This window comes from Phascolarctos cinereus, unplaced genomic scaffold (genome assembly GCF_003287225.1).
Source record: "Phascolarctos cinereus isolate Bilbo 61053 unplaced genomic scaffold, phaCin_HiC Scaffold_5;HRSCAF=322, whole genome shotgun sequence".
NCBI classification, from domain to species: domain Eukaryota; kingdom Metazoa; phylum Chordata; class Mammalia; order Diprotodontia; family Phascolarctidae; genus Phascolarctos; species Phascolarctos cinereus.
The window spans coordinates 364,607,223-364,634,968 of record NW_027555958.1 but is presented as its reverse complement, the minus strand read 5'-3'; the positions used below and the strand labels follow the sequence as shown (position 1 = coordinate 364,634,968).

Sequence of the window (27,746 nt, the reverse complement as noted above, 5' to 3'; positions counted from 1 at the left end):
AGCTGAATTTAGAGATGAGTGTATGGAATGGGAAAGTGTCTCTGTTGTCTGTTGACAGGGGGAGATACCATGACCAGCTATCCTCTAATCCAAATTTGATTAGTAAAGAGTTGTATTTTTAAACAATATTAATTAAAATGAATTGTCTTAGTAGGAGAACAACAACAGAGCCCTATAAAAAATGAAAGATGTAAAACAGAAGTCATTATTATTTCAATAGGCTGCATGAAATTTAAACAATTGGATTGTCATGAAAAGAATGAGTTGAATTCAACTGCATTGCTAATTAGAGCATGATTAAGGGTCACAATAGTTTGATGCAGTCATCACTTTAATGTACTTGAAAATTTGATTCTCAATTTCAGACTTTCGATAAATCTGAATGTTTGGATTTCCAAACAGCAGGAAGCACATCTATTTTCCATTCTTGTTTTATGTGAGCCAACCAAGTTTCATGAAGCAATCCTATATTTAAGTGGCACTCCACCTGTTTCTTCACTTTCTGTAATTTCATTCTGCTGAAGGTAAAATCTGTAAGTTCTTTACCTGATTTCAAAGTAATACAGGAGTCCAGACTTGAAACTTACAGTTGGTATATATTTTCATGGATAAGTTAAAATAGTAATTGGGCTAGCAAAAGCCTCTAATATTCTTTCTATATGATCTTGATCATTTGAGAGCAAGAATTATAAGTAGGTCAAAATACAAAGTTGGGAAACTTTGGGAGCAACAAAGAATCAGAATGGGGATAATCCAAACCAGGAAATAATCTATCTGGCTTCAAGATATGTATCACTTGTGTGTGTGTGTGTGTGTGTGTGTGTGTGTGTGTGTGTGTGTGTGTGTATAGGGTACAGATATCGAAAGATGGCTATATGTTTAATTTAATGAAAATATTTCCATAGTTCAAATCTGATCTTTGGTAGACCAAATTTTATTTCTTTTAGATTGCTAAATTGGCCTGTTTCTTCTTCTGCAAAATGAGGTGGTTGAGCTAGATGGCCTCTGAGGTCCTTTCAGATCCACATCAATGACAATTGTTATATTGTTAATTTTATTAATAGTGTGCAGACTCTCTATTTGTATTTAATTTAACTTGCTTTTTTTCTTTGCAACAAATTTGTGACAAATTTAAATGAGTCATTGGTCTGAAGCTTCTTTGTGGCTGTATTTTTTCATTGAGTTCATGCAGATGTTACCTCTAAAGGGCCTTGTGATTACATTCTTGGATCTTTGCCATTTCATAGCCTCCGTTTATACAGATGATCAGAAAATTTCCCCGTTCTCCTGTGGTCCTTTGATCCCTCCTCTGATTTCTTTGCATCTCAAGTCCTTGTCACAAACTTTTTGATTGAGGTTGAAATTTTATGTTGTTCCTTGTACTGCTTCAACTGCTTGTATAGTGTGGCTTTTAACTTGTGCTTTTGCTTGCAGTTATTGATTAAAAAAATCTAGACTTTCTAATATGCTTTGTTTTCCAGATTCCTTTTCACATTTCTTTAATTTTTGCCTGTAATTGGGCAATATTGCATTCAGATTTTCTACTATACATTCCAGATATATAATAATGTATCAGAAGACAAAGATGTCCTACTTGTTCTGTCATTCTTATTGTCAAGCTAATTCTCAAGATGGTTTTGAATAGGGCTGGACAGTCCCATGCCACTTCCCCTATTTCTTTCTCTCTTAGGAATAGCTGATCTCAGCTGACTAGTGTGTTGGACTGTGGTCTCACCAAAGCCAAATGCATCAGCATTTTAGAGTTTCAGGCCTTTGCAATCTCAGGGCACATAAAGTAAGGCATTCTCCTCCTCTGCCTTTTCTCCAACTTGGAAACCCCCAATTATGTCATGGAAGATTGATTGGACTTTGAATAGCTGTTGTTGTTGTTATTATTAGTAGTAGTAGTAATATTTTTGATGAATAACAAGATATTATCTCCCCATAGAAACACAAATCTATTCCCTTGCTATCTGGGCTCTAATTTTAAACATATCTATTTAACCTTAGAATTTGGGAGTTGTAGGAAAGCTATAATGGAAGGAGGTGGAATGAGAGTGGAGGAAGAGAGAGACCTGTATTGACTTTGTGATTCAGATTCCAGGTGCGAAGTACTATTAGTCTTAATTAAATTGTCACCTAACTAATGTAACCCAGGCAGAATATCATCCATTCCAGCAAGCCATTGGCATGAACATTTAGTGATACTGGAACGCAGATATTCGCTCCCCAAAATTTTCTAAGTTTCTGGGGCTTGTTAACCTTGAAAGAATTTTCATACAAAGAAAACCCATGCATATAAAATACTTTGCTATTAATTCTTGTGCCACCATCAAGCATCTAAAGCCATAATCATGGCTCTTATCCAGTCCCACCATTAACCACTTTTGCCATCAAGTTATTTTTAGTCATCTCAGTCAAAACTATTCACAGAAGGAAGTTTACCTGTGCACCTCCATGCTTCTCTTTCCAAGTCTGACAGAGAGCTGGGGATGAATGTACCAGCCCTCTTCTCACTGAATGCAGGGAATGGTAAAACTAAAACCAAGACTGGAAGCAAGGTGCTAACCAAGACCATAGGGATCAAGAGCTGATGAGTGGTGTGTATAATTAAAGTCCATAGGTTCCATCCTCCATAGCACTTCCTGAGAAAGGTCTAAGTCACTTTTCTCATCATTCTCCTTCCTACCAGTGAGGTGTGGGGAGGAGAGAAATGATCTCTTACACATTCTGTCCTCTTCACCTTCCTTCATGTCATAGCATTCTCTACCTTATTTTATCACCAATCTATGTTTTTATGGTATTTTATAATTGTATTAAAGTATATTAACTGGTTGTATCCAAGTCTTTATATGGGAAATTGAGAAAGGTAAAGCTAATTCGAAGGGAGAAGAAATTTCACCATTCCAGGGTGGCACAGGAATGAGCTTCCAGAGTATTATACTCTAGCAGTTTTTTTTTCCTAAAGAGAGACTTAACAAAGATAAGGCCCATAATTCTTTTAATTTGTTTATTCCCTCATCCAATTCATTCTCAGGTTGTTGCCAAGGTAATTTTCCTTAGTGCAGATTGACCATATCACTCATTTACTCAGTGGCTCCTAATTACATCCAGATCAAATGCAGATACTTTTGTTTGGCTTTTAAAGCTCTTCATAACTTGACCTTTTCCTTTCTTTTCAGTTTTCTTATACTTTACTCTTCTTTAAACACTGTAAATTGCAGCAACATGGCCTACTTCTGCAGTTCCTCAAATGCAATGCTCTGATCTTTTATCTCCATGCCTTTACCATCTGTGTTCCATGCCTGAAAGCTCTACTCCTTCACCTCTGCCCCTGAAGTTTCCCTGACTTCCTTCCAGGACTTTCTTGGTTGCCCCAGATGGCAATACCTTGACTCTCTCAGAGTATCTTCCATCTACTCTGCATATCTTATCTCTATCTGGTTGTTAACTGTGTTGTCTCCAATATTTAATGCCAGTTCCTTAAGGGACAGGAAGGTGTTTCCTGCCTTTCTTTGTTTCTTCTTGGCACATAGTAAATGTTTAATAAATGCCTACTGACTGACTGAATCATAGAGTTGTTAGAATTTGGGTTGGTGTGGTTACATATAGGTGCACCATTGGTAAAGCTATTGCTGGTATTTAGCCTTGTATGTCATTAGATGATTCCTAACAGGACAGACCACACACACACATACATACACACCCATGGTTTCCCACAACACACCCTCCTGCCCTCCCCATTGTACTAAACCTGTATCAACCCAGTGCTAAAGCTGTCAGGTGAAAACTGAAAACTAAGTCCCTCAATTGGCTGATTGTATCTTTATGGTACAAAACAATCTGGTTCACTGTTTTCACTGAATTAATTGGCAGTTTGGGTATTACCTATATATAATCATGATTTAAATGACAGTAATAATAGCTCATATTTATGTAGAACATTACAATTTATGATGCAGATAAGTTTATGAAGTATGAAATTTATCAAGTTGGTAATGCAATTATATTATCCCCCTTTTATAGATGATATAACTGAGGCTGAGGGAGGTTAATTTACTTGCCTGAATTCCTACAACTAATAAGGCTGCAGTTGGGTCATTTTTGTCTGAACTCTAGGTCCAATACACTTCACCAAGCCAAACAGCTTCAGTCATGATGACCAAGTGCTGACTGAAATACTAAGATCTTATTAATTTAATTATCATTTTGCCTATGAATTTCAAGCACTTTGATATATTTTGTTATAGTGAAGGCAGCAATCATTCTGAAATAGAAGAAGGAAAAATGAATACATGGAAAGCCCTTAAATATGGGATGAAACCTACACTTGTAACCGAATTGAATTTTAATTTCTTTAAAATAAAAACTTATATTTCTACTGGTCTTGAATATTCAGAACTAGAAAAAAACCTTTAAAATCCAAATCAACACACAATATGAGGTGTTTTCCAATAAACATAAACTGTAGATTATACACAAGTCAAATCCATCTACCTGTTTACTCCAGTTCAAAATCCTTCTAGGCAGCAGAAAAAAAGATACTTTAATTTAAGATTTTAATCTTTTCATATATTACAGAGTTTCTGTAATGGATTTTGTGCTTTTCAAAACTAAAAGATTGACAGCTCTAGGTATTAGAGATTTAGTAACCATTTGTTAAATGGTGAGAGTCGGTGTAAAGCATTTTCACAAATTCCACTATCTTGGACTTGAATAAAATATGTCCTACTGAACCAGAAGTAGTTACGAGTTGGGAAAGTATTCAAAATCAGTAACAATTATATAATTATTCTTCCTTTATAAATTTATATGTCACTCCATGATGGCTCTTTATAAATGTAAGCCTTATACATGATATTACAAAGACATATTTATTGAACTCAGAAAAATGAATAATATTGGAGATTTTAAAGGGATTTTTGAAAACTTAGTAACCTAACATAACAGGAGGCAGTTAAACTATGTTAAGAACAGTGAGTAGCAAAACATTACTGAATTATAGAGGACAAAAGCACCAAAGTCGACTTCTGGGTCTTGTGAAAAACAAAATAGAAGACCAGGGATTTTCTACCAGAGGTAGAAAAAAATGTGGCTGTTTCCACAGGAAGTAATAAATTCAACAAGAAGTAAGGGTGAGGTTGGAACCATCCTATTTAAACTCTGATTCCTTAACTTGGCAAGAACTCCTTTTAACTGAATCAATTAGAACTAAGTATGAATAGGACCCCTATACCTTCTTGAATCAATCAAAGTCATTGTGTGAAAGAGCACAGGTTCATCCATAAGCAATTCGGATAAAAGGAAGAAGCAATCTCAAAACTGGAAAGAGAATTCTGAGAAATCTGGATTTTCAAGGTTAGAGCAAACATTGCATTTCTAGCCTACCTTTGAGAGGTAAAGAGAAAAGTAGATTGTTGCAGAGAAGGGAGGTAGTGAGGAGTGTCACTGGTTGCACAGGCATTACAAAGTGGAGGATCCAAGCTAAGAGAATTCCCAAGAAAAGGGTCACTCTTTCCCCAACTTATTCTGTGTTATAGCTAACCTACTCACCCCAGGGGAGTTGAAACTAGCCCATCCTAGGTCTGATACCTTAACTAAGTAAGAACACTTTTTGATTCAATCCTAGTTAATGTATAAGAGCTAAAATGGAAGCTATAAAAACCATCTTTAAAAAGTAACAGCCTTATGAATTAATAGTGGAGAATGCTAATCTTTCACTCAGCACTTCTCCTCCATCAGATCAACACTCCAATAGGGCGCACAAACACAAACTAAACCATTGGACTATGCTGCAGTCTGTGCTGACATACTGCTCCTGTCTTCCTTCAGATTCTTACTGAAATAAGCCATGGACTTCAATTCATCTCCAACCACACATGAAGGCGTATATGAGTTTATACTTTCCTTCTGTCTGGGGGTAGTCACTAAGTTAGAGAACTGAAGGAGGCAAAAGCTCTGTCTTGAAGAACCACTCTAAGCTTCCTACAGTTTGAAAAAAAAGCATCAGACATGGGCTCAGCTGGAGAACTAAAAAATGGAGGGAACAGGGTGCCTATGTGTAGGACTGCACTGGCCTTGTAGAAAAGGGGAATGAATAACAGCTATAGCCAGTCCTGTCCCCCTAGGAGTTACTGAGAACAGAGGTTCAAGGCCAGTGAAAAGTAAATTCCCAATGTGAGAAGAGACTGAGATATCTTTGAAGTCCAGCCCCCAAGTGGAAACCTAACGTCCAAAGAGGAGTCAGAAAGTGAACAAAAAGGAAATTTATAAGGGGAAATGGTTTAAACAACCAAAGATCTCAGGAAGAAGAAAATTCTGTTCAAAATCTAAAACACAAGCAGACAAATCAACAGGGAGGATACTCAAATTAGAAGGAATAATCCTCCAATATTGCAAATATCTCTAAGTAAGACAAAGACAAAGAAAATTGAACCTGCATCTGATAAAATACAGAACCCTGTGGATTCTCCAGCAATCTCAGAAATGAGTAATATGTTCCTCAGTGGATCATAAGAGAAATTAGAATCTTGAGAAAAGATAAAGAGGAATAAATGTGGAAGAAATTATGGCCCTTACCACAAAGATGATTAGTGGAAGACAAAAACTTAAATCCATGGTTCCAAAGAAGTAAAAACTATAAGAATAGGTTGGCAATAGAAATATCATGAGGGGAAAGATGTTTTGGAAGAAGAGATACAAAAAAGCAATGCTGTTAAAAGAATGCACGATCTCTATCCAAGCAAAAAAGTATCAAAGTATGAGGGCAAGAAATAATGGATTAAGACAATAATGTTTTCAAATTGACATAGGTTCTAGAGTTTTTACAAATCAGTGAAAGTTCTTTATACCAAGCCATTTGGTAGATTTTAAAAAAATCTTACATTAACTTTCTGCATACTAATTAAAGAGAGATATCTTGGTTGACCAAATCTTGCTTATTATATTGGATTTTTTTAAACTGATAGCCATTTTAGTTTTTGAAACACTGATATTCTGCACTAGAGGCTTAAATCTTCTAGACCAAGAGCCAAACATGGCTTTCAGATTGATTTCATTCAGTATTCAGAACAACAAATAAACTCTGATCCTATTTATGCCTTTAGTTGTAAAAACATAGCACATCTTTTAAAGTCTTCGGTAGTGGTATTTTTAAAAGTTGCATGTCAGGATATTGTTTTATGAATACAAGAAATGCTTTTCTTTTTTTTCCCAATTTTCTGAGCATATTGATTTATTAAGCAATGCATGCCAAATGTTCAACAAACCAAGACCAGGCCAAGGCCCCTTCCTCAGCCTAGGCCTGGACCCTGAATATAGGGAGAGACAGACATTAAAAACAATTTATCAAATAAGGTAAATTAATTAAAAAGGAAATAATATAACATTGGGTAATTTGATTTCTAAATGGAGGAAAGATTAGGGACTTTCCAAGGTGGGAAGGGGAAAACAAAGAGGTGCAATTCTCTGAATTCAGAAAAAGAGATACCCCACTCACCAAAATGTCTATAAATACTTAAAGGAACACGGAAACAATAACTGATTGATCAATATGGGGCCAGTTTTCAGATAAGACATATGAATTGCTTGAGATATATAATTGTGAGAAAACTCCTTGCATCAATCTTTAGACAGGATTAGGTGTCTCTCTGCATGATCTAGGTCCGTAGTTAAGGGTCTCTAAGTAGCAGATAGAGGTAGTCCTGTTTCCCAGCCACAAGGCTAGCTTCAAAAAATGCAATAAGGCCCCCCCCCATTCCTACAATTGAATAAGGTTTTATTTTTTTTAATTGTTAAATTTTTACTTTTCAACATTTGTTTTTATAAGATTTTGAGTTCTAAATCCCTCGCCCTTCTCTCCTCTCTTTCCAAGACAGCATGCAATCTGATATAGGCTATACACATATAATCATCTTAAATATAGTTCCACATTAGTCATGTTGTGATACAAGAATCATAACAAAAGGGAAAAACCATGAGAATGAAACAATAAAACAAACAAACAAAAAAAGAGAAAATAGGATGCTTTGATCTGCATTCAGACTCCATACTTCTTTCTCTGGATGTGGATAGCATTTTCCATTATGAGTCTTTTGGAATTGTCTTAGGTCATTGCAATGATGAGAAAAGCTAATTCTATCAAAGTCAGTCATCACACAATGCTGTTGTTACTGAAGAAATGCTTTTCTTACTAAAATGAGATGTTATATTGACCACTTTTCAGAACAGAAATTCAAAGTGTGTTTTTTTTTAATTGAACTGAAGAAAGAATTTCAAGAATACATGAATTGCCAACTGTTATAAGTTCTAGTTTTTTCATTCATTTTATGCATAAAAACTGTTTTTCAAGAGTGGCAGTGATAAAGACATTGTCCTTTTATAGATTTTGCAGATGCAAAGGTTATTTCCTATTTCTTTTCATCCTACTATTCCCTTTCCCCCATTGCTCCTTTTTCTTAAGTGAGCTTATTGTTAAAATGTGCTGTACATATTTAATAAAATGAAGGAAACAAGCATTTTTAAAGTACCCACTATGTGCCTTACACTGTGCTACATGCTGGACAAATATTATCCCATTTTATCCTCATAACAACCTTTTTTTATATAGTTGAGGAAGCTGTACAGTAGTTCAGGGATTTGCTTAGGGCCACAATAGTGTTTGAGGCCAAATTTGGTCTCAATCTTCATGACTCCAAGCCTACCACTCTATCCATTGAGCCAACTAGATGTCTCTTTACAGAGATGTTAATTTTATTTTTTTAATTTAATGTCCAACAAACTAAATAATTAATGTGTCTCTCCAAAAATTATATATTCAAAATACTCAAATTGATCAGTGAAATCAACAATGTGGGCAGACCCACCAAAGATGCAGATCATGACCCATCCATCTTTCAAGATAATTGCCCATATTCTTGTATAAGTTCAATGTGGGGGACCACTCAATGTTCTGGTGAACTTCCTATATTTCTCTTGATATCAGAAAAATATCAATGGACAATTTGGGCTCCTTCTGAGTTAACTTCCTTTCTTGCCATTGACCAACCTATCTTCTTTTTTTGTGCCTATATTTATTTGATGTCAATCCTTACATTGCCTGTCTTTTGACATTCTTTGATGGTAAAGTGCTGCAGTCTGCTCACACCAGAATGAGGCTGCTAAGAATCATTCTTTTAACACATTTAAATTAAAGAAATTTTTACTTATGTAGCCCTTGACTCATTTTTTGACCCTAAAGAATTGAGGCTAAAATCATTCCTTCTATGTTTTATGTTTTACATGATACTATAACTAGGATGATGATTTTTAGAAAATTGTATCCTCTCAAACGAAGTACTATACATTAATCATAAAACTGTTTTTTATACAGCCATATGTTATGTGTATATACATACACATTTGCATGTATGTGTGTTTACATATGAATTTGTAAATATGTACACATGCATATGTTTACACATATGCACTATATATGTACATACATACATATATGTAAACACTTTAGTGATAGGTGTGAAAAATTATTTAATTTGGAGTCAGAAACATGGGTGTGAATCTTGGTTGTGCTATTTAATACTTTTGTGACCACAGAAAAGTCATTTCTCTTCTCTGGCATCAGTTATGTCCATTGTAAAATGAGAATGTTGGACCACATGGTCTTTAATTTTTTTTTCTAGGTCTGGATCCTATGATCAATTCAGGCAAAGTGGTGTGATTAATTATTTTACTGATTTGTTCTCTCATCTGACAAATGACCAAATTGACCTCTTGCTTTTTGTCATGTAAAGAAAGGTTGATACTATTTTGATGGAAGAAAAGTAATTTTGTTTTCATTTCCTTCTAACTCTAGATTGGAAGAAGAGTCAAATATTTCTCTTTTAAATGTTAGACTTGACTGGATACAATAGTTAATGTACTTATCAAATATACCAGTCAACATGAAAATCAGTTATCTTATCTCAAGACAGCTCAAACTTTCCAAGAAAAGTAGATATATATTTCTCTTTCTGATTTTCCACCTACATGACTGGAAAGGAAATGGCAGGAACTTATTTAATATACTTGTCTTCTTTAGAGACCCAATAGAAGTGAATTCCTAGTGCTATTACAGGTCATATCATAGATGACTTATGAATGATAAAGCACCCTTTATTAATGGCTATGGAGAAATGGAGAAATAAATACTTCAGTACCTTGTAACATCTCTGATTTGATATAACACAATTACATTTTCTTTTTGATGAATCTAAAATGTCAATATCTTGGTTTGTGATGACCTCATTTATTTTATATCTTGGGAATTAGAAATCAGCCAAACAGAATGAAATGCTGTTTTCATAATGGATTTCATCTTCATGCTTAATTTCTATTAATTTTTATAAAATATCTTCAGAAGAGAGATAGTCTTATTTTTTACCTGATGGACTCCACGCTACAAATATAGAATAGGGATCAATTACTGTGATATTATATGGAGCACATATTTCCTCTGGGGTTGATTCAGGAGTTTGTAGAACATAGTCATCACTAGTGCTGCTGCCCCCTCTAGTGCGGGCTTCCAGTTGGTAAACATAACTGGAAAGAAAAGAGAGGAATGGGAATTGTGGTAAGACAAGGCAAAGAAGGCTTGTGTTATTTCTAGAGTTCTTCTATTTGTTATTTAGAGACCTAGATCATATAAGTAGCAAATCAAGTGTTTGCTATCAACTAAGCTAGATTTGCTATGACTGAAACTGAAATATTCAGTCAAGAAGTTTATTCTTCACTGAGCACTGTTCTCCCTGCCATTTCTGTTTTCTTTGTTTGTTCCACATTTCAGTCAGCATAACTGACAAGGAATATCAGGATGGTGTAAATGTAGGAGGCCCTGAGATGATGATTGTGGGGCCAGTACAATTCAATTCAACAAAATGTGCTAAGTTCCTATTATGTTCGAGAACCTGTATTAAGCACTGAGAATATAAAAATGGAACAATCCCTCCCCTCAAGGAGCTAACATCCTATTTGGAGGGAGTAGAGAGAGGAGATCCATTCTCCAAATTATTAGATCCTTTGAAGGATTTGATAATTCTGGATAATTCAGACAGGAAAAAAAACCTGGTATCCATGCAAAATACCCGAATTGATCCAATTCATTGGTTAATAATCCTATGTTGCAACCTTATTCTGTGCTGTTTTATCACTGAACAATGGAATGATTTAAAATTGCATATCTAGAAAAGTAGGCCATCATAGTAGTCTCAACATACACAGTGAAGTGGTAATATATATATATATATATATATATATATATATAAAAATCACTGAAATAAAGTATCATATTTTGGTCTTCACATTTTGGTGATTTTAGGTTGAGAGGATGAGAGAGAGAAAGTTACTTATTTTGTAAATTTGCATATTTGAATCAAATAATTAGCCACTTATTTATTTACATATTTGCATTTTCTTAACATTCTAGAAGCTCTGACAATAAATGATTTCTTGTTATAAGGATCTTCACATGAGAAATCCACTTAGCAAGGATCTTATCAATTTTTTTCTAATTTCACAGAAGAGGTACATCTTTTCCTTTCCCTTTCCTGCCCCCTCCCAATAAAACAAAATTAGGCAAAACCCCCCAAACCTTACACACACAAATTTTCATGGATAGGTAATGCTTTCTTTCTTGAGTATACCTGGTATTGGGTTCCAGGCTGTCATCTGTGAAATTCTGATCTTTTCTGCCACCCAGAAAGACCACAGTTCCATTACGACGCAATTGATATTCAGAAATGGGACCATTGGGCTTTTCTGGCTCATTCCAATATAATTCCACTGCTGTAGAGTTGATGATAATGTGCCGTGGTATTGACCAGACTCCTAGTAATAATAAAATAACATTTTTTGTTGAGATAAAATAAAATTTCATTTTGAAACATACACTATGGCTAACCAACAACAGTACTGTTATTTGTTGACCAAAAAAGCACATTTTTATCATCATTGAATGATTTTCATTTTTAGTGTTCTGTAACACTGGAAGTAATTGGGGGCATTAATTTTTTTTTAATGGAAGATATTTTCTGTCCACTGTATAAGGCCTATATATGTATTTTGAGAAGGAAAGCTCAGAATGTTCAGACACTTTTCAGTATTTCAGGACAGAACCCAAAGTTACTACCCACAGAGTAGTCCATTCTCTTGGGGGAAACTGGCTCAGTTTGAAAGTTTAGTTCATTTGATAGCTAATTTCTGGGAAAAAGGATATGATTCACAGTGTATTGTTTATTTCTAGGTTTCATTTCTCCTCTAACAGGTGTACCTTATTCAACAAGCCAATTACAGCTCTGACCAAGCATGACATGACTTAATATTGACTCCAAAGATAAAATATAGGAATTTAGTTCATAATATGTTTCCTTCAGTCACACTTTTTGTCCTTATCACGAAAGCTTTTAGGATTGTATCTATATAGTTAGTCACATTTAAAACACGTCAATATTCTTTGTTTACATAGAAAATCATTCTGATAGAAAGTAGAAATTTTACCAGACAAGTACGAAATGACACAGATGTTTGGTTTGCTTCCAGTTCAAACCAGAAATTATGTTTTGTATTTTTCAGGGGCTTGCATCAATTCTGACTGAAGTTGGAATGGCCTTATATGTGGGGGGATGATTGATTAGGCAAAATTAAACTACATAGACAGCCTAAAACTGTTCAGTTGTTACATCCTGTCTACATAGAATTCCTTCCTGCCATCTTATTTTTCTTCCCTACACTCAATACTAAAAGAAATAATTTCTGTATGTTATGTGTCACAACTGTGAACCAACATAAAGATACTTTTGAAGGAAAGAACTGTGAAGTCATAAAATAATTATTATTCTGTTCATACTTTTCACACTACTGAGTGACAGAAAGTATTTGATTTAGCAGTATTTAATTTTCTATGAAAATGAAGTTGTAGAGGGCAGAGAAACTCAAGTCCTGTGGCATTTCACATTAAACTACTGTTTCAGCACAGAAATGGGGAGAAGTGGGTGAGTAGTGGAAAAAGATCAGGCTGCTAATGAATGAATTCTTTGCTTAATGTACTCACTATCCCTTTAGGACACACATACATTAAGCCTTCAAATTTAGTCTGGCTCGTTTCAAAATTGGTATCTTATAATTAGTGGCACTTGAGCTAGTAATTTAAAATGACATTACTCTTTAGTCACTAAGTTACCATAAAGCAACACAACTTAACTGTGTAGCTAACTTGTCCCTTTAAAGCCCCCAGGTTATGTATCCAGTTCACATTTACTTCACATGGAGGTTATTCACAAATGACACTTATACTGATGGGAAATGGATTCTAAATCCATGTTTCTTCTGGAGGAAAAAATTGGTTTATTATTCTTTTACATAGTTATTTGTGTTAAAGGGAAAGAACATAAAGTATTAAACCTCAAGGACAACATTTCATATCTCATGCTTTCCTGCATCGTTGAAAGCTATAATTTTTAGGTCGTAAAATCAGTAGTCTTTCAAGAAATTTTGTTGGTATAAGTGGGAAAAGAGATTCATGTTTTTATAGAATTCAAATGTGTGGATTTGAGGAAATAAACTATACTGGGTTTGAGCAGGAAACCCTGACATTTTACAGGGCTTGAGTTTCAGCCAAAATTGGTAGAGGGATCCTTCAGAAATTAACCATTATCATCAAAGTATCCATTTGATACTTCCCCTTTCCAAAAAAATCCACTGCAGGATTCTTACTTTCAAAGGAACACTCAGCTTTTTGACATGCAACATTCTTTATATAGAAAATATCATTAGTGAAATCCTGGTGAGGAGCCATATGCCCAGTATGTGGAATTTTCCATTTTATTCTCCATTTACTAGTAGGAAGTTCAGGTTGAATATTCTGAGGTACAACAATCCTTGTCATCAGAAGGGTAATGGACAGAAAGAATAGGACTTTATTCCAGAACTGATACTTTATGCTCAGTAAATCATATGTGCCTCAGTTTTCCCACAGATAAGGTATGGGTGATTATGCTCCCCAACTATGGCAGAGAAGACTAACAAATTAACTGGCTTATTACTTAGAAAGTATTAAGAAATTGACCTCATAACCAAATGGCATCTTAGATTATATAGGAGCTACCACTGAAATACCAGTTAATTGAAAAGAGGAGCTTATGTATAAGAAAAAGACATGTAAAGTGCTTTTAACTTTCTAGGTTATAGTTGACACATAAATTCAATATAAACTTAATGTCTCTCCATAAGAGCTCATAATTTGTTTTTTTTAAAAATTATACATACATAAACATATATGTATATAGATACATATAATATTTATGTGTATCTCTCTCTATGTATCTATATAATGTTATTGGTTACATAAAAACTGCTAGTTTTGTAAAACAGTCATTCTCCAGTTTTTTCCTTTGTCTTCTTTCTTCTTATTTCCTGAACCCCTCTATTTAACTTATAGATAGGAGAACTGAGACAGCAATTACATCAAATTTCTTAAACTGAGAGAGACCACAATATAATAATAAGAATACGAATAAGAATCAGGCTTTGGGTTAAGCACTATATAATTATTATCTCATTTGATCCTCACAACAACCCTTGGAGGTAGGTAAGACTTTGTTATTTATATTGGAAAGGGCACTCCTTAGAATTGAAGGTCTTGGGTTTGAATACTGGCTTTGCAACTTACTACATGTGTGATCATGGGCAGGTGTCAATCTCTCTGGGTTTTGATTTTCTCATCTGTAAAATGAGAGGTTTGGGCTAGAAGGTCTCTAAAGTGTCTACCTAACAGCTCTATACTTTTATCATCTGTAAAAATAAGGCTATTGAATGAGATTATCTCTAAAGTTCTATATGCCTCTGAATCCTATGAAATGTATACACCTCTGTGGGAAAACTAGCTACATAATTATTATTGATCTTTTGGTCAATCTCACACTTAATTTTCTTACAGTGGGCCATAAAATCTGAAGGGCTCAAGGCAGTGATAAGGATACTTTCCTTCATAAATGAAATAGGTTACAAAAAAACTGATAAATGAGAATATAAACATTTTTGTCTAACAATTTTCAACAATTTAACAAGCACCGAAGTGCCTAATATGTGTATGGCTTAGCAAATAGCTAATACTAATACAGTTAATATGAAGTCATTAGAAGTAAACTCTCCCTTCCCCCAGTTATAGAAATTTTGTTTTATTACCCTGAGGAGCAGCCTGCAGTGTTCGGCTCACGATTGGCTGACTAGTAGTACATCCAACAGATGTACAAGCTGTAAGTGTGAAACTGTAGTTAGTGTAAGCAGAGAGCCCTAGAAATAAACAAACAAAAAACAAGGAGAAAAATAAATCATGTTGTTGTATGTAATTCAGTTCAACAAATGATTACTAAGGATCTGCTATGTGCAAGGAATAGTTAGGAGAGAGGTTATATAAAAGTGAACAAGACTCAGTTCTTGCTCTCATAGACCTTACCTTACACTACAGTAGGAAAGATATGACATGAACATGAATGCAATAATATAAAATATGATATGTACATAAGAAAGACAAAGAAAAGTTTACTAAATGTCACAAGTATGGATGTAATCTTGAAGAAAGGAGATCCAAATACTGTGATAATACAAAATACTATTTATTAATAATAGAATTGAGTGGTACTCTCACTCATCAACTATATAAATTTAATAGATGCTACATAGAATTCCATAAGATGAGTATTTAGTATATGACAAATGGATCTGGTTCATAGATCTAAAAAAAGGATAACCTATCTTTTAGTTCAAATATATATATGCATATGTATATAAATAACATATGTATATATCAATTTAAGTTGTTACACAAATAACTCCTAGTTAGTGGCAAATATATTTAGTCTAATTTTATAATTGTGATGCTGTTTTCATTATTAGTAACAATCTTTTAGTAACAGTAATTTTAAAATACAAATCAATTGTTAGATTACTATATATCCAAGAGTGTAGCCACATTCACTAACTTGTCTGCTAGTTTCAATTCTAGGATCTCCTAAGAGAAAGTTGTTCTCAGGATATTGTAAAAAAGTCTATATCTATACATACATGGATAGAGACAGAGATAGGTCTTCTTTTTATGTAACCTAAATTTCCCCCTGTATCCCTCTCTCAACTCCTTCCCATAGAGTCATCTCACACACAAAAATATTTTTTTTAAAAACAGGAAGAGAATAAAATCAGCAAAACTTACACACTGACAAAAACCTGACAAGATATACAACATAACCCACCCGTTGATTGTCACCACCATTACTCCCCTGCCCACTTCTCTATAAAGTAGTTTGGAGGAGGTTTATTCTTATAGGTCTTGGGACTGACCTTATTCTTTGAAATTTTGTAGTATTCATTTTTTTTGGGGGGTGAGGCAATTGGGGTTAAGTGACTTGCCCAGGGTCATACAGCTAGTAAGTCTGAGGTCACATTTGAACTCAGGTCCTCCTGATTCCAGGGCTGCTGCTCTATCCACTGTGCCACCTAGCTGCCCCTGCAGTATTCATTTTCTAGCCAAACTAAGTTTGTTTTCCTTTAGAAGGGAGTTCAAGCCCTTAGGGTGGGAGTATAAAGCTAGAACTTTATGTGGGTCCCTTTGATGAAGAGGAGATTCATTAAAATGTTTGAGAGTTGCCTCTCTTGTAATCCTCAAATTCAGTTTCTCTCCCGAGGGGAGTCCAAACCATAACAATTCTGGAGGAGTATATATGTCCCTGCAGTTGAAAATGGGACTCGTTGAAAAGAGAATTGCAATGACTATTTATGGGCTACTGTGAGTCCTTGGTATGTTTTGCATTCTGTCTGTGGAGTGAAAGAAAGACTAATGTGTACCAAAAGTACATTGTCACTTTGTGTGTTTACACAGCACTTGAGGACCTTTTTGCCTACATCTCTATGGGGACCGAGACCCAAGTTATATTTGGAGATTTACAGAGGAAATATTGGTTATGGGCAAAAAGAACCAATTAATTTTGAAAAAGCTCTTAAGATTGAACTCTCAAGATATAACCCCAGAGCTTAGGGGCACAGAGGCTTGGACTCCAAGGGAATGAATGTCTTAAAGATACACAATTTAACTTGCTTCAGTATTTTCACATATTGTTATCTATTCCGGGTTTCTCTTGAATAATACAAGGAATCCTATGGCTTGAATGTGCCTTAGGAAAACAACTTTACACCAGCAGGGTTTGACTTGCTAGTGATATTGATGATGATGAAGATAATTAGCATTTTAAAAGACTTTTAAAGTTTTTGAAGCATTTTATAATTGAGACTCTGAATATATTTTCCTTAGTTTTTGACAAACCATTTTTTTTTACTGTTTATATAGCATTAATGAGCTAATAACTTAACCTAAACAATATTGTATTTGAAGTCATTCCCCAGTTGATGAATGGTCAAAGGATATGAACAGGCAATTTTCAGATGAAGAAATTAAAGCTATCTACAGTCATATAAAAATGCTCTAAGGGGCTGCTAGGTGGTGCAGTGGATAGAGCACCAGCCCTGAAGTCAGGAGAACCTGAGTTTAAATCAGGCCTCAGACCAAACACTTTACACTTACTAGCTGTGTGACTCTGGGCAAGTCACTTACAACCTCAATTGCCTAAAAAAAATGCTTTAAATTACTACTGATTAGAGAGATGCAAATCAAAATGACTCTGAGGTACCACATCATACCCATCAGATTGGCTAACGTGACAAAGCAGGAAAATGATAAATATTGGAGAAGATGTGGGAAAATTGGAACACTAACGCATTGTTGGTGGTGTTGTGAACTAGTCCAACCATTTTGGAGAGTAATTTGGAACTATGCTCAAAGGGCTATAAAAATGTGCATTCCCTTGACCCAGCAATACCACTTCTAGGGCTGTATCCTAAAGAGATCATAAAAATGGGAAAGGACCCACATGCACAGGGAATGGCTGAACAAGTTGTGGTATATGAATGTAATGGAATACTATTGTGCTGTAAGAAATGATGAGAAGGCAGACTTCAGAAAAACCTGGAAAAACTTGTATGGACTGATGCTGAGTGAAGTGAGCAGAACCAGGAGAACATTGTATACAGTAACAGCCACACTGTGTGATGACTACCTTTGATAGACTTAGCTCTTCTCAACAATGCAAAGATCTAAGACATCTCCAAAAGATTCATGATGGAAAATGCTGTTCACATCCAGAGAAAGAACTATGGAGTCTGAATGCAGATCAAAGCATACTATTTGCTCTTTTTTTCTTCTTTCTTGTGGTTCCTCCTATTGGTTCTAATTCTTCTTTACAACATGACCAATGTGAAAATATGTTTACTAGGAATGTATATGTAGAATCTATATCAGATAGCATGCTGTCTTGGGGAGGAAGGAGGGAAGGGAGGGGGAGAAAATTTAAAACACAAAAGCTTATGGAAGTGAATGTGGAAAACAAAAAATAAATTAATTTGAAAAAGTTTAGAAAAGAATATTGTATTTGGAATCAAGAGACCTTCATTATAATCCTGACTTTGACATTTTCCCTTTGCTACTCAATTAATGTCACTTAATAAGCCATTTACTTACCTATAAAATGAAGATAACAATAATAGCACTAACTACCTCACAGGATTGTTGTGTGCTTTGTAATCCTTAAACTGCTTTTGAAATATGAATTATTATTTTGAGAGAGAAGCACCCTAAAATTAACATACCTTTATGAAAAAAATGAGGATTACATCGTCAATCCTTTGTTTTGTTTTGTTTTTTCATCTAATTGCAACTTGTGTGAATTATCTACCCAATTAGATTGTAAGATCTTTGAGGGCAGAAATAATATTTTCTAAGACATCCTCATTCAGAATACCTAGTGTAGCTGCTCACAGGTATTAACCTTTATTTCCTAACTACTCCCAAAGATTAATACTTAGTTGAAGTGAATGGTTTTCCCCAAAATAAAAGGTAATGATTGTAAAGTACTTACTACAGTACTTAACACATTGTAAGCACTTTATAAATCCTTATTCTGTTCCCTAGATGTAAAACTTTGAGCTTTCAATCAAGGTACTCAATATGTGTTGGTTAAATTTTGTTAAATGTAGGTTAGTCTATAAATTCAAGATTACATTATGATTGTTCAAAGTAAAGTAGTGAACTGAGGCTATTCCCTGCATAATTCTGACCAAAAATTATTTTTTCTTCAGTTACTCATAACATGACCTCAGTTCTCCTCTTCATCTTGTGGAAATGTTGTCTGTGTGTTTTAACTGGCCCATAAAGACATATAGTAGTTCCAGAAATTTGTTTGTTTCCGTTTGAATGGCCATGTTAGGGATTAAAGAGGAAATCCATCCTCTATAGGGTTATAGTAACCTTTATTTGGATGACAATGATTCCCTATTTCCACTAGGATCACATGTAAACTCCCCTATTTGGCTTTTAAAGTCCTTAATGACATGTTCTCAATTTGCCTTTCCAGCTTTGTTTCATATTACTCCCTTCATCTACTCAGAAGACTGGTCTTCTTACTAATTCTAATACATGACAATCTGTTTCACTGACATCCTTTACACTAACTGTCCTCAAGCTTGGAATGTATTCCCTCCTCACCTACACTTCTCAGAACTCCAATTTTCCTACAAGACCTCTCAAGTGCTACCTTCCATGTAAGATCTTCTCTGATTTTTCCTCTCCTGTTAATGCCTTGCCCTAACTCCCCAAATTTGCCTCACATCTATTTAGTATTTCCTTAAACATGTGTGTTTGTCTCTCATTATAGAACACAAGCTTAGTGAGGGCATGGATCATTTCACTTTTGTCTTTGTACTACCTTGTCCAGTGTGTGGTTCATAGTTGACACTTCGCTTAAATATTGGTTAATAAAAACCACAGTAAAAACAACAAAAATCACTTCAAATTGTTGTGTTCAGAGGAGAAAAACTGGTAAAAGGCAACTTAATTCATAAAATCAGAACTCACTCTACTCATTCATTCATTCAACAAATATTTATAGAAATAATTTCCTTGGCATCCATTTATCTTCCCATAAAGAACATAATTATAGAATGTGGCCTCAGAGATACTGTAGCTGGGCAAGTAACCATTCATTGGGTATGTTTGTTCTGCATGAATTATTTCTAAAATCAACATAAGTCAGACATAGGAAGGCCAGAGAAAGTCCAAATATGGAATGTCAAGGTAGAAATGATCAGGTTTCCTTCCAACGACAAAGTAAGCATGCTTCATGAAACCGTTCTTCCATTTACCTTAAATATTTAAATGTGTGGTCAATATCTTGCCTGTTTAAAGAAACTAAGATAAGGAACCTTCCACATATTTAACATTAAAAATCACCTTGAAATTAATATTGTTCAGTTAAATAACATGTAATTACTTATTATATGCAGAGAATAAGGAAGAAATTGCACCTAAGTCTATCCCATGACATCGCTAGAAATGTATAGTATATTTTTATTGTTTTCTTTCACTTGTATTTTGTAAATTTTTATTTAAGGTCCTCTTTGGAATATAAGTTATTTTAGGCCAGGACCCGTTTCTCCTTTGTAACTTGTGATAGGATCTAGTTCACTGGTGGTCTGAAATAGTACTTAGTTATTCTCCATTCCCCTCACTATCCTGAACCATCTTCTTTGGAGGTCTTCCAGTTGTCAATGCCCTAGGCACCTAGAAGTGAACATAATACACTAGATGTGATCTAAGGACAGAATACAATGCTGTTATCCCTTTGCTCAGTATAGACATTATTTCTCTACTAATATAGCCTAAAATTTATAGGTTGCCATGTTGCATCCATACTGAGCTTATAGTCCATTAAAACCCTAGAGCTTGTCACATGAACTTTAGCCACACATTTCCTAAAAAAGTGCTCCAAGAGTATAATGGGTTACATCAGGAGCGATTTCATTAACTCAGGGTCTTTGAACAGAGGAAGGATGATTACTTCTTGCAATTGTTATGGATGGGGTTCTTGATTTCTATTTGGGTAGAATTGAAGAAGTTTTGAGGTTCTTTTCAATTCCAAGTCTATGATTATCTGAGGTAATTGTATGTAACAAGAGACAGAAGCAGAAAGAAAAAAGCCACCCATAAGGAATAAAAGCAACTGGTTATGCCTAATCTAACAGGATCTACTTTTACATAACCTGGAAAACCAAATCAGATTATAGGGAAAAGAAAAGTCAACAGTATGAATCTGGAACCTGTGCATTCATAAATTGCCTCTGGATTTGAAAGAGCATTGTACAGCAGAAGCCCAATTAGTTCCATTTTATAGTTACAGAAATTGAAATTGGACATGTTAATGGCTTCAGCTCAAGCAGATTCAAGTCATGTAGTTGGGAAGGGAATAATGGAATAGAAGTAAGATTGTCATTTTTTTTTTAAACTTAATATTTTAGTCATTTGTACTCTTGGCTACTCTACCTGGTATTGGTTACTGTCGAATGAACTTATTGTAAATATATTTATTTCTAAGACCAAATCAATTAACTAGAAAAGCAACTGAGTACACATATCAATCTGCTAGAAACTCTGTAAGATTTCTTTCATTCAGATAGAAATATAGCTTCTGATATCTTAATTGTTAGTAATAATATCATTGGTATTTATTACATTATAAGTTGTTTCTTTAAACTATAATCTGTTCAGACAGGGAATATATCCATACAAAATTCCTATTACACATTATATGTTATAATGCACGAACTATATGGGTGTTGAATGAAGTTTTGATAATAAGGAAAATGTACTAATTCTTATGTCCTACATCTTTCTTAAACTTAATGGTTGAGGGATGTTGCTGTGGCATCTGCTACATTGAAGACCTTTAAGACAGTAATGGTGGCCATCATGTAGAGATAATTGAAGCAGACAAGACAATCTTTTGAGACTCTTTCCATCTCTATAAATCATTAAGCTCCATAAAGTCAACACATTTTACCCAGCTAAACAAATGACTTGTCATTTTAAGGAAATTCATTTTGGTGGCCTTTAAAACAAGGTATAACAGAAATACAGTGTTAAGCAGAAGACAGTGGGAAAGGCAAAATAGCAAATGAAAACTACTCATGAATTGAACAGGATGAGAGAAATATAGAGATGTCTCAGAGCGACAGTCCCGACTATAACCTAATCTTGAAGTCCTAGAGTAGGAGAAGAAAAGAAAACATCACTCACATGCTCAGCTTAAAAGTAAGGAAGGGCAGAAAGGCACTTGTAGAGCAGAGAAAGGAAACTACATGGAGGAAAGCCAAGTATTTAACATTTCAGGAGAGGGAAGATTACTGTGGCAGCAAATTACTTGAATTCCCCTATAGGGAATCATGTTCTCTTTTAAAGGAAAGAGGCATAATATAACAAGACTCATTACAATTACACTTTAAAGAGTAAATGTGTGTTAAAAAGAAATGCAGAAGTCTTGCTATGATCATAAAAACATGATTTGGGAAACAAAATCCATGCCTATGCAAGTTACAACTAATGTGTAATATAAAAACCAGCTTGCTTTCTAATGTTTATTCTCCAGATGAACATTTAAGTAAAAGCTACTTTGTCCCTCAAGATTTCAGACTATAAGTATTCCTTTAAGACATCCGGTCAATTATCCTACTGCATCATCTGCTGTTTTTCCAAAAGGTTGCCAAACAATCCTAAAGAATATATTATCCCATCAGTCAATCATTCATTTCCAATGCTGTTTGTCTCCTCCAGGATCATGACTCCAGCAAGGTCAGTAATTATCTCAAATGCTGACAGGCCCAGGTTAAGGATGAACATTTTTGTTATGGGGATATCAAGTTGCTAAACACATATGAACTTCACCTAAACCAGTGACCCATGCCAGAGCCAGTTAATTCCAACTGTTTGTTACATTTGGTCAATTCAATTCAACTGGCCATCTTCTGAGTTTGATAGCTGTCATCAATGACCTCCTTTCTTAGCCTTCTGTCTATATTCCTGGGATATCACTGCAGGTATGACCTCACCTGGAGAGTCCTCCAAAATCAGAACCTCTAAAAACTGTCAGAACTCACAAGGAATTGTAGTCATGCTGGCATGAATACTAATTTGTTCTATTTAAAATAATTACATATAGAAATACAAACACAGAAGTGATGCAGTAAATGTGCTTTTTGGTGGGGCAGGGGAAAATGAGAAGTATGAAGAAAGCATGAAGAAAGGTAAATTTAGATTTGATGTCAGGAAAGAATTCTTAATAATTAAAGCTGTTCAAAAGTAAAAGAAAAAGAAAAAAAAATATGAGATAACTTTGTTGTATATTTGGAGGGAATAGCAAGTTGCACATGGTAGCTTTGCAGTTTCACATGCAATCATCTTTTTTATTGTACTGTGTGCCATGGAAATGCTTGTCTGTGAATTGAAAAATAGTAATAATAATAATAAAAAATAGAAAACATATGCTCGTTTTAGAGGTAATGGCTAAACCTGCAAAAAAAAAAAATCCTCACACCTTGATGTTGCAGAGGAGATTTAAGCAGATACAAGTTTGACCAGACAGACTCTGACATCCTGTGTGCTTTTGGTTATTTTGATAAAAAAAATTACTCACTGCTAAAATTTTTAAAAATGACTTTTGGACTTTCTTGATCAATTAACAAATATTTGCTAAGCGCCTACTTGTGCTAGGTACTTTGGATAGAAAGTAAAAATTGAAAAAGTCCCTGGAGTCAAAGAATTTTCATTATATCAGGGGAGATGACATTTACACATATGATTACTTGTGAAATCAACATATACAAAATGGATATATGGTAATTGGAGGAAAAGTCACTAGCATCTGGTGAGGATGAGGAATGGCATCATCATCTAGGAGGTGGGATTTGAACTGAGCTTTGAAGGAAACAAGGGATTTTTAGAGAAAGAATAGAAGAGGGAATTCATTCTAGACATGGCAGATAATAGGCAGGAAATGGAAAGTCAAAATGCATGTATAAGGTATAGGAAGAAGGACAATTTGGCTAGATTGAAGAGTACACTAAGGGAGTATTATATATTAAGATGGGAAAGTTAAATTGAAGCCAGTTCGTAAATGATTTAAATGTCAAACCAAGGAGTTTGTAGTTGATCCTAGAGGTAAGAAGGAGTCAGTGGAATTTATTGAACAAGGAGATCACAAGATCAGATCTGTGCAGGTTTCAAGAATATCACTTTGGCAATTGTTTAAAGGATGAATCAGAGAGGAAAGGGACTTGAGACAGGAAAACCCCTCAACAGGCTATTGGAAACACCCAGGAGAGAGGTGATAAGGACCTGACTAGGAGCAGGAGTGGTACGCATAGAGAGACAGGAATAGTTAGTTGTAAGAGTGCATTCAGAGTTATCATGGTGTATTTTAAAGTGATTTGCTTTATAAAACAAACCTCTGGCAAGAGATTGACTGGCCACAAAAGACCCTGAGATACATAATTCTTCAAGATTTGGGGAGAAACTAACCTTCAAACAAGAGGGTACATTTTCATGTTTAGACTATGGCAGGTTTTAGGGACTCCAGAAGAGAATGATGAGAATAGAAGGGACAGGTGGTGATTGTTCAATGACAGCAACCAGTGTCTGCTGCATCTATAGGTCCATTTATTAAAACCATGACAGACTTCTGAATCTCTCCCTCCCTCCTCTCCTCTCTCTCTCTCTCTCTCTCTCTCTCTCTCTCTCTGTTTTATCTTGGATGTTCCCTCCAGTAACAGAAGCACTGACAAAAAGAAGCCAGCAAAGAGGCTGTACAATTGTGTTTTCAAAAACATTCTACTAAATAATACATTTCCTCAATTTAATAAACACCTATGGTTGACCAAGTATTTTGTTGCCTTTGTTTGTGGCATGAGGGCACCATGGGGGACACAGAGGAGAAAAGGACATTTTTTGGGGGGGCATAAACACAAACTATTTTATAACTACTCTTCTAAGTGCAGAATTACTATGAAATCTAGATATATTTTATAAATCTCCTTTATACATGTGAGCTGATATTACATATAAAATCCATTTAGGAATGTTTTAAGAACACATCTATTGTAGTCCTTTCCATTTGTTAATTCCTCTAGTGACATCCATCATAATCAGTCATCTCATTATTTCTCTACTTCCAAAAACTCATTTCTTGACCTGCTTTGGTTGCCATTTTCTCCTTGCATGTAACCGGATGATCCAATTTCAGTTGATGAGCATTTAATATAAGTTTAAAACCACATACATCCTTCTTTATACTTCTCCTATATTATCATTCTCCTCTCTCTCTCTCTCTCTCTCTCTCTCTCTCTCTCTCTCTCTCTCTCTCTCTCTCTCTCTCTTTCTCTCTCTCTCTCTCTTTTTTTCTCTCTCCTCTTCTTCCTCCTTCTCCTCTCTGGCCCCTCTCCCCTTCCAATAAATAGGTCCTTCCCCACTGTACTTCCTGATTTCTTCATCTAGTTAAAATTTTTCTGATTTATCTTCAAGGCCGACTTAGCTTAAGGGCCTTTAAATTATTAGCTGTTTCAATAATATCATTCTGTTATTTTTCTCTACAACCTGACTCCTTCTACTCCTTATTTGGATTGCAATATAAAATATTTTATGACCTAGAATCTAAATCTCAGACTAAAGTTTTGGTAACCCGATGCTTCTTAGTTTAACTTGCAGCTCCAGTTCCAGACTTCTTCTTTCCCTTTCTGATAACCAAGTGACACCAACTGCTGATACCTGTTGTGTTCCCCTACTGTAGTTTCATATTATTCCTGCTTCTCATTTCTACATTTGCCTCCTATTGACAATGCATACCTTCAACCCCATTACAGATAGTCCTACAAAATATATGTATATTAAAATTCAAGTTAACATTACTGAATGAGGGGACATGCTGGCTTTTGGCTTTAATACTACCTTAATGCTTTCTTCAAAGCTGCAATACTTCTTTAACACTATTCTTAGACAGGGTGTCCCAAAACTTTTAGGGCAGTTTAAAGCTTTACTATATTAAAACTGGCACTCTGTGAGGGAGCACAAAATGTTTCATATGTACTAAGTTCTTTCCTCCCCTCCATATTCAGGCAGTGTCCTTATGAAGGAGAAAGTTTAAATCAAAATTGTGTAAGTAGGCTGAACATTCTAGAGACCATGAAACCTCAGAGGGTGGTTAGACAAAGCTGTTTGGAACATTCTATCAGAACTCTTCCTGTCTAGCCAAAGACTTCTGAGGCTCTGGAGATGTTAGGAAATCTCTTTTTCCAAACAACCAAAAGTACTAAACAGACTGATGGCTTTCTACTACAATTTTCCCTTCTTTTGAGGCTATTGTCTGGTTATTTAATGCAAAATGAGTAAACTATAAGTATTGTCTAAAGTTCACATTCTCTTTTATCTCAACAGCTTCCCACAATTAAGACAGACCCTTGAGAGTACTGTGAGAATCAGTCCCAGTAGTGGTTGCATGACTTTTTCAAGATAATATAGAAATACAATGGTTAGAACTAGAGAGTTTTATCTTGATCATGAGTTCAATCATTTTTTCTACTACTTTCTAATAAATTTAAACTGCCATACATTTTCTACTATATTAATGAAGTCTCAGATCAAACTGTCACTCACAACAGTTAGATATAATTGGCATACAGCACTGTGAAAGCCCATTATAAAATGCTTTTGTGTCATGGATTATGTTACATCGAGGGTTAAAGCCTGTCTGTCCCCTATATATAAAATGATGTAGAATGTAGCTGTCTTGGTATAGATCCCATTAGCTGTGGATCACAGCAGATGACTTCATAAAGGAAATGATAGGAAGTGGGAACTGGTCCATCACAATGCCAACTTAACTAAGAAGTCTAAGATTGGTCAGTTCTCTCACTTTCTTTGAAATATTATTACAAGGAACTCATAATGTTAATCATCTTGTCTGAGTTCCACTATAATTAAAAGACAAAAGGTTCATGATCACATCTACTGCCAAAGGGGGCACTCTTGCCCTTTCTTTTCTCCTATTGGCCCTAATTACTTAGTTAATCCTTTTACCTTCCACCCTACTCCACCCCACCACATAGCATTAGCAAGCCTATTTGTGAACTAGTAGTAACACAAAGTGTAACGATGCCATAACTGTCATCCAAATTGTTCTGTACAGGATGGTGGAAGTGTTCAGTAATAAATGATATAAAAAGGTCTTTTATTGACAAGCTGCCATGTGCTGTTTGCATTAGAGAATATGAGAAGATGATGGCTGCTACCCCCTAGGTCCCCATGGTATTCAACTCAGTGAGATAGCAGAAAACGCTTCAGTTTACTTAAAGCATTGATAACACCTCTAAATAATTAACTGAGGACTTCCTGTCTTCAATTACTTAATGCTTTTTTTTTTTTAACATCGTGAGAGGATTATAAGCAATTTATGGATTTCACATGATGAGCACATTTGCCACTATTCCCACAAAGCATTTACAGGATCATGTTTCCCAAGCTTGGAGGTAATTAGAAATAAGCAAAGAGACAATGGTGCTGAGGCAAGGTGCTCTCTTTCCCTGTTTCTCTTTGTAAGGGGCCTAAATTCCAAGTCTCCAGAAAGAATAATGCCACAGCTTCGTTAGTGTTCAACTGTTGCATGGGGAATGCTAGTGTTTTTGGAAATGATGAGAAAATCAAAACGTGTATCCTAAGGGGCCCAGTCAGTACTTCTCTCAAACATTGGAGATTGAATGTGAAATAAATTAGATTATTTTAGCCTGTTCCATAT

The 27,746-nt window shown here is 35.0% G+C and overlaps 1 protein-coding gene across 1 annotated transcript in view; it reads right to left on the bottom strand.

Annotated features, from left to right (window-relative positions):
* The window catches only part of USH2A (usherin), a 962,202-nt gene that overhangs the window by 167,431 nt on the left and 767,025 nt on the right, over positions 1-27,746 (bottom strand). Inside the window, 3 exon segments of the mRNA XM_020982269.2 lie at positions 10,418-10,575; positions 11,676-11,859; positions 15,214-15,321. Coding sequence (XP_020837928.1) covers positions 10,418-10,575; positions 11,676-11,859; positions 15,214-15,321 — 450 coding nt within the window.